Source organism: Poecilia reticulata, chromosome 14, assembly GCF_904066995.2.
Source record: "Poecilia reticulata chromosome 14, P_reticulata-male-v2, whole genome shotgun sequence".
Classification (NCBI taxonomy): Eukaryota; Metazoa; Chordata; class Actinopteri; order Cyprinodontiformes; family Poeciliidae; genus Poecilia; species Poecilia reticulata.
Genome location: NC_088843.1, coordinates 9,701,930 through 9,710,484, shown reverse-complemented (window position 1 = coordinate 9,710,484; position 8,555 = coordinate 9,701,930). Strand labels below are relative to the sequence as shown.

Below are 8,555 nucleotides of genomic sequence, written 5' to 3'. Positions count from 1 at the left end.
TTTCATTCCAGTGTTTTGGACTCTAAACACTGCAGGACAGCGGCCCTTGAGGACTGGAGTTTGACACCTGTGCACCACCTGTGTAAACTTTGCTGGTGAATATTATAACAAGTAATATAAGTTTTATAATGTATGTTACATTGTTTCATTTCTAATGTAGGCTCTTGTGTCAGATAACCTAAGTCAATGTTAGAGAATAATTCTTTTTTTTTTTTAGATTTACGGAATCTCAATTATCCTTTGGGCTGAACCCCGTATTACACCAATCACAGAATATACGCAATAATATGTCCATCTTACTTGTGAAATGTTGTCTGTGGAGCCCTCACATCAATAGTCCATCGATCCGAACAACAATATCCCTCAGTGCTGAGGCATCTTCTGCTGTTTTGATTGAGCAAAGTAGGAGGGTATACCGCTCCAAGAGCAGCCAATGCGGGGTCTACTCTTATATTATGTCTATGGCTACTTCTACCAGTCTAACGGTTTTCACCCCATTCTCTAACGAGCTGGCACACACAGCTCCCTCTGGTGGCCACTGCGAAACAACACCTCACCACTCGGCTACATATATGAGGTATGGTTTATGTGAAAATTTGTAATTACAAACATATAGTTAACATTGACCTCATCAAATGCAGGTGGTCTATATTACCTTTGAATAATTGCACATTAATAAAATGTTAGGTACTTTCCTGCTATAAAAAGAAGTTTGTAATTAAATGTCTTTTTTTTTTAGATTTTTGTACTTGATGGATAGTGAACTGGTTGGGAACACAGATGAGTCAACATGTTGTAAATCGAAATATTTTTTCTTAGGTACGTCTGCTCAGCAACAAATTGAATACAAGTTCATGTGGGCAGAAGGAATTAGCCCACTGTTTGTGGAACATTGTGGTGCAATCCAGTGCGTCCAAGGGTTCCCCTTAATCATGCTGCAGTTAAGTTACTATGAAAAGCAGCATTTCAAGGAAAAGCAATCATGGAAGAAAAAAAGTTGGTTTTGGGGACTCTGTCAATTAGATTTATTTCTTATATAGCTTTCCTTATGTATTGGGACCTCTGGTAAATTTATACAAAAAGCCTTACAATAAATATTTGTTTTAATTGCTGGGTTAGGATCTTGCTCTGAAAATGTTAGTAAAATTATCAATTTTACTAATATTTCTTTTGTAAATAAAAATAATCCCTTGTTAGAAAATGATTTTCTTTTAAAACACTGCCACACATACTGGATCATTTGCTTACCTCAGCTGCTTTCTGCATCTTTGTCATAAAAACAAACAACTTCATTTCTGTCAAAACCAATTTTTTTTTTTTATTTGCCTAAATTTAAACATTTAGATATTTATTTATTGTATATAATAAAAGCCCCATGTTTTATGCTTTATATGATGCTTGATTTGTCTTTTGGCGTACCAGGTCATTGCAGCTCATTTTTATCACTTTTCCATTGATTATTTTCTGTATAATACTTTGAATTACCTTGTGTGTGAATAGTGATACAAAAATCAGATTCCCTTGATTTACTGGGGTTATAAATTGAACTATGTCATTTGATCACATGAGACTATAGTTGAGTATTTCTGTAACAAACAGTCCAGGTGAGATTAAATATTTAACAACCACAGATAGGTAGGTGGGTAATCTGTGATGTTGTGGGCCTTTTTCCTCTGCCAAACGCCTAAAAACCTTATTATATTTGATGTCATCATTTACTATTTGAAATATCATGATATTTTATATAAAAATCCAGTGGACTTAGAAATCTAAAAGTAGCTTTGCACTGGATTTTTCTACAGAATAATCATCCAAAACATACAATTGAACTACAGTCAGCATCTCCCTTGGCCGTCTCAGTTCTGTAAAACTAAATTTTATAGAAAACATACAGGAGAGCTAAAGAAAATGAGTGTAAGCTAGAACCCAGGACTTTGCATAACTAGAGAGACTGTGTAAACAGTATTATCTAAACGTCTCTCTTCTTGTGCCCTCTAAAATTTTAGTCTTGTGAAATATTATTGAGCACAATGCTCTTTTTTTGCAAAAAGTAGTTCTAAGTCAAGTCAGTCAATTTCAAGAGCTTTTTTCTCCTTTGATTTGTTTTCAGTTCAGTTCAGTTTTCAGATCTGAATGTTTTATTGTAGCTACCCGGGTAGTGTTAATATGCGCAATTCCACAGATCAGGTGGAACAAAAGAAGGTTCTTCTTTGGCATCGTCGTGGACACAATGTGAATCCGCTTTTTTGGATCCTGGCTCACCTTTCTTTATGCGTTGTCTCTCAATGCACACCCACACACACGCACATACACACACACACACACACACGCGTGCACACACACACACACACACGCACACACACACACACACACTCACACTCACAAAAGAAAACAACTTGCTTATAGGAGAAACATCTTTTACTATCGTGTCATACAATTCTAAGTCAGCTCAGTGAAAGTTTATCTCCTCACTCTGTGTAGATAGAATTATTTCCAGTTGTGATAAATAAATTTTGTCTTTTAGCTCAACAAAACATCACATCATAATATTAATTGAATTGACATCAATGTCTTTCTTCAGCACTCTTAAATTCCGTATAGTGGAATAAATAACTGACTGTTACTAAATACTTCATCAGTATCAGCATTTCAAAAAGAAAATTGTTTATTTGACTTCCAAGACTAGAGTCAAGGCTGTTTTATATTTAATTTACATTGAAAATTCGTATAGTAAAATGCAATAAATTAGTTGTGATACAGAAGATAAACATTAGCAAGCTCAAGAATTTGTTTAGCTCTTAATATATAATAGCAAAGGTTAGTTATAAAGACTAGATGACATGTCAATTTATGGTCTTAAATTGCAAAATAAAGTCTGCAAATTGTTTGCAGAAACAAAGTGTTTCGTGTTCTACAATTACATTTCCTGTGGACTTAGAATTTAGTTTTGTTTCAAAATTATGTTAAGAATATATTAAATGCATTAACTTTAATATATTTTACACTATAATTAATATATGGTATACAGACTTCAATAGTTTGGAAAAGACAAAAGAATTTGGAAATGTCCAAGGTTTTTTTTAAAAAAAAGTTTATGAATATATCACAAAAAACAGAGAGAATTTCAGTTTTGGGTTAACAAAATATTGGTAAATTTGACATAAACAAAAACTGTTGGAAAATGGAAATGTTGGAAAATATTTTGATGGAAATTCTGAAAACAAAAAAACAAAACAAAAAAAGCACAGAAAATGCCCTGGAAACTTTCTGCCAAGATATTTTCAGTTTTTTTAACAGAATTTCCGTCAGAAGTTTCCCGTAATTTAACAGTATTTTATTTAAAAAATTTCCGTAAAAAAACAGGGAAATGTCCTGGTATACCTTTCCGTAATTTAACAGCATTTTTTATGTTAAATTTACCAGCACTTCTGTTAATCCATAATGGAAATTTTCCGTATTTTTACAGTATATGTCCTGTATATTCACAAACACTTCTGTAAATAATAAATTGAAATTTTCCGTTTTTTTACAATGTGTATTAAAGAATTCCGTAAAAAAACAGGAAAATGTACTGGTAATTTTCTGCCAGTTCTCCGTAATTTAACAGCATTTTTTATGTTAAATTTACCAGCACTTCTGTTAATCCATAATGGAAATTTTCTGTATTTTTACAGTAAATCTGCAGTATATGCACAAGCATTTCTGTTACTTAAAAACTTTTAATTTTTACATCCAAACCATTCGAGTCTGTTAGCCATCGACTAAGTAGTAAATATAAAGCATTACATTTTAAATAAGCATAAATTTAAGCAAAACTAAACTTATTCAAAAGGACATTAGACCATAAAATTAGTGTTAAAATAGCTCATGCAGATGGGTTAAAAATAAAACCATAAACAATCAATTTGCAAATTTTATTTTGCAGTTCAAGGTTTTTCCAATACCATATCAACACATCATTACAATATAATTAAATAGCATTTTCGATTATATATTCAGTCAAACATATTTTTAAAGTTTTTAAGGTCAATGTAAAGTTCATTCTTGAGTCCAGAGTTTCAAGTTAATTTAATAATTTTGTTAAGTTTAATTTAATTAACACAATCCAACACTAACATAAAAAATACAATTTAAATCTTGCAATTTGCATTACAAGATTAAAATCACAGGTGTAAACAAGGACCAACATCCAACTACTATTTTCTGAACTGCTGTCAACAGAACAGAGAACATTATGAAGCATCACCTTTTACAAGAATCAAATTTTCCATGGACTGTCAAAGTCATACAGTTCATTTACAAACTTGAGCAGTCGGGGTGGAATGTGATGATGCTTCTTCCCCTTCATCTCAGCCTTCGACCCTCGTTTGGGGTTTAAGCCCAGAAAGACTCTGAAAAAGAAAAGGGGATACTTGAGTTTAACATACAGACAGATGCGTCCAAATTACATTATTGCAGCTGATCACCTGTGTCATGCAGCTGGACTGTCTCAACAGTTGCAAATAACTCCTTGACAATCCTTAACTATGAATAATTTAAATGAACAATCACTGAAACAACAACAAAATTGTTGGCACACTTCTTTTAATGGAGGCAAACCCATAACAATCACTGAAGTTACTTGATAAAAGTGTAAAAGAAGGGAAAAAAAGATTGACTGAAAAACAAGGAAAATAAGACAATGCTTCTGAACTGTGGTTCAAAAGCACAGAATGAATTAGAATTATTATTGCTCAGGCCAAATAATTCAAAATATCCACAAAAATATACTAACCTTTGTATATATTCCAGTGTCAGGGACATGTCTTTTGGATATTTTATGTTCAAGACATAAAACATGGAGAAGGTGTAGCTTAGGGCAGCGATGGGTGACTTGATGTGGTCATTCACAATCATTTGGTCAACAGCAACTTTAAAAAGCTGTTCGCCTAAAGAAACAAATGATTAATACAAGAGTTTAAGATCCACCACAGGTGACCATAACATGTCCATAATATGTTCTAAATATGTACAGTAATTATATAGAAAATGTTTTATTATTATTTTTTGTATGACTTTTTTTCACATATCTGTCAACATCTTTTTCTCTGTCCTTATATTTATTCAAAATACTGTATAATCCAGTGGTGCCCAAAGTCGGTCCTCGAGGGCCGGCATCCTGCATGGTTTAGTTCTCTCCCTGGTTTAACACACGTGGATCAGATGATGGCTCATTAGAAGGCCTAAGAGGAACATCGACTTGTTGAAAAGGTTGTTACAACCACCAGGGAGAGAATAAAACATGCAGGATGCCGGCCCTTGAGGACCGACTTTGGGGACCCCTGGTATTCAGTTCCGACAATGTGTATGATATTGCATCCAAATGTATATTAACAAACTTTAAACATTATTTGAAGGTTATTCTAGAAAACATAATACATTTAGAATTTTCAATCAAAAGTGTTAACAGACTGAGGAAAGCAAAAATAATACACACCCATTACAAAGATGCATGGGGTGCTTGGCAGGTCATGATCAGGACTGTCTGGGTGCAGCAGCTAAGGAGAGAAAAGAAAATATACACAAAATAGAGAAATGTAAGCACCAAAGCATGTAAATCTTCTAATGCACGGAACTAAACAACAAATTTTTACAAAAAATAATTAATATTTTTTGACAAAATTAAATGTTTACATTGTAAATTTACCTCATTTTGACAAAATAGTTGGGCTGGTTTCTCATTGAAGAATTTTGCAATTCCACTAATCAGCTGGACAACATCGCTTCCTGGAATATCCACCCCTCTGGACCCAAGGAAGTCTTTTATTGTATTTTCTTTTTTTGACAATTCCTCTGCCAGTCTGGTTTGAACTGGGAAGCCAAGAAGGGTGGTTGTGTGATCAAACAGGTGGATTGCTTCAAAGAGAAAAGGCCAGTCTTCTAGTAACTTGATGATGGAGTTTCCTTTGTTGATTGCTGCTCGCTGAATGCTGTAGGTTTCAGCCATCATTCTTCGAACATCAGACTCTGGAAAATTATTTGTTTGGAAGGCAGTTTTCAGTTGTTTCTGTGTGAATTCTAGATTTCTCACATTCTCAGCAGTTGGCTGCCACTGCACACAACCATAGCGATTTGAAGACAAACACTTTTTCTGTGATGCCATCACATCATCTTCGCCTGGTCTCTTTGTTGAAACAAAGCTCAATGGTCTCATAACATTTTCAACTCTGTTTTCAAGCTGTATAAACAGAGCATCATATCCTGTTCCAATAACTTTAATTCCATTGACCTCTCTGTCTTGGAAAGAGCAGGGATATTGCTCTACAATCTGCTGTGCAATGTTCCTCAACTTAGTTCTTCCAGGCCTTATTTGGTCCTTACCGAGAACATCATCAATGATAATGCGAACAAGTTCCCTTCTGTCTTTAGGTTTTGGTCTTTTCTTTTCTTCAACAGCAACCATAACTTGGGGTGGCATTTTGTGCCATGGCACGGGATATTCCTCACAGGAACCAGGAGTCACAGGTGATAGTTGCAGCTGGTGGCTATTCAGCTGCAAAGGTTCAGTAGTTGGGGCAGAGTCAGCTTGCAATTCTAAATACAATCAATAGAACAAAAACAAACAAACAAACAAAAAACATGTTAATTATATCAATATGAACACAAGATTAAACCTAAATGATATATATATCTGTGTGTGTAGAGATTATACAGACATGAAAAACAATACTCATTATGAGAAAATTATACAGAGTTTTCATTTGAAAGTAGAGTAGACTAACTTACCAGTGCTGAAAGCTTGGGTCAGTCTTCTACACTGGATAGGTTTTAGAATTCCTTCAAGATCCTCTGTCCTGACGAAACCAAGGTCTTCAACACAGCTTACACCAATCATCTCAAGTGTAGAGATAACTGACTCAACCAGATCACTCCTGAGTGATGGCAAAGCTTTCTGAATACTCTCCTTCACATGCTCCATTTTGGCATATGCTTAAGTGGGTGGAGTAATCTGACACCTCTGTTGTAAAAAACAAATAGGAAAAGAATCACTGAGTGTCTTAAGGTTTATGCAGGCCAGATTGCCCTTTTTTCCCCTTCCATTTCATAGACTCCAAGCTCAGGCACCCATTTCGCAGATTTTTCTCTGAGCAAAAGTAAAACATCTGTTTCACTTTTAACAACAATAGATGCAATTTGTCCCAACTGTAGTTGATTTTTTGCATAAGCTTGTAAGACAAAATTTCTAATTAAATGCAAACCAACGATACAACCCTGTTCAAACAAAAAACGAACCGGAAGAAAGCAAGGCTAGAGTCTTGACATAAAAACTATCCTGTCAAAGTACAAAAAAAAAAACCCCACCAGCGCCTCACACCCAGGTTATCAAATTGTGCTTAACAATTAAAATAACGACAGCCCGACATTTAAGAATAAGCACAAGCAGCATGACGCCATGAACTGCTAACTTTCACGCGCCCTTTATCAGCAGTTTGGATTTATTAAAAAGAAGAAAAAGACGCATAACACCAAAGGCCAAATCAAGAAAACTCACAGGAGATGATAACAGTCATATATATATCAATATTTTGGGGGTCTTATTAAGATGGTCGAAAAAAATCAAGCTAGCAAGTTCCTCAAGAAATAAATGCAAAAATGGGCGCCATTGGAGTGTGGGAAAAAAAGAGAAAACCTGTCACCATTATTTAGCAAATAACTTCGTCTTAGTACCAAAAACGGCATTTAAAAATTTAGTAAAAACATTTTTAGCAAAACTAATGCTAAATTATATCGTTCAAAAGAAGTTAGAAGAAGAAGTTCGCTAGGCTGAAATATTATCTACACTAATAATGCTATGTATTATTTTTTTATTTAAAAAATTTATTGATTTACTTTACATTACCCCAGAGGTGCCAAAAAACGATTACTCCAACTTCTAAGTCGAACTTGGGTCCAGGATACACATTCAGCGTCGGAGGAGAAAGAGCTTTGAATGGCGGCAGAACAAGATTTTGCGCTTCGTGCAGGTTCTTGTTCCCATGATGCAATGCGCCAAATTGAAAATACGGAAAAGTTCCTGTAAAATGTAAAAACGGAGAAATTCCTTCAAATTCTACAGTACATTTACCCGTTTTTTACAGTTTTTTTTACAGTGTAGTTTTCTGCCAGTACATTTTCTGCCGAAACTTTTTACGGAATTTCCGGCAGAATTTTTCTGTAATTTAAAAGTTTTTTTTCCCATAATTTAACAGTTTTCTGTGTTTAAAATTTAACATATGAAAACTGTTACATTACGGGGAAAAACCCTGTTAAATTACGGAAATAATTCTGCCGGAAAAACAGAAAATGTACTGGCAGAATATTACCAGGACATTTCCCTGTTTTTTTACAGAATTTTTTTTACTGTGATATTCAATCTGATACAGAAGCTGTGGCATCTGGCACCAAATCAGTGGCAGTTCTTCTCTGTTTATTATTATTATTTCTACTTATTTGTTCGACAAAATTATTCATATTCTATATTAAATACTGTAAAATCTACTAATCTGGTAAGTCGCCTGTGACAAGGGGATCAGTGA

General features: G+C 34.3%; 1 protein-coding gene across 1 annotated transcript; it reads right to left on the bottom strand.

Annotated features, from left to right (window-relative positions):
* Positions 1-3,900: 3,900 nt before the first annotated feature.
* LOC145554908 (uncharacterized) lies at positions 3,901-8,247 on the bottom strand. Its single transcript, XM_081615794.1, has 6 exons — positions 7,880-8,247; positions 6,766-6,997; positions 5,687-6,573; positions 5,477-5,537; positions 4,775-4,928; positions 3,901-4,391 (listed from the first exon to the last, which is right to left on the bottom strand). Exons 2-6 carry the CDS (start codon positions 6,956-6,958, stop codon positions 4,259-4,261), a joined length of 1,428 nt encoding a protein of 475 aa, XP_081471920.1. The 5' UTR covers positions 6,959-6,997; positions 7,880-8,247; the 3' UTR covers positions 3,901-4,258.
* Positions 8,248-8,555: the final 308 nt, after the last annotated feature.

What these genes read in the sequence shown, in the direction of transcription:
- LOC145554908 (XM_081615794.1), bottom strand. Translation starts at nt 6,958, where the DNA reads ATGGAGCATGTGAAGGAGAGTATTCAGAAAGCTTTGCCATCACTCAGG. An exon ending in GACCCAAGCTTTCAGCACTG is followed by an intron (nt 6,574 to 6,765) that starts GTAAGTTAGTCT and finishes GATTGTATTTAG; the next exon opens with AATTGCAAGCTGACTCTGCC. An exon ending in ACACTGGAATATATACAAAG is followed by an intron (nt 4,392 to 4,774) that starts GTTAGTATATTT and finishes TTTCTTTTTCAG; the next exon opens with AGTCTTTCTGGGCTTAAACC.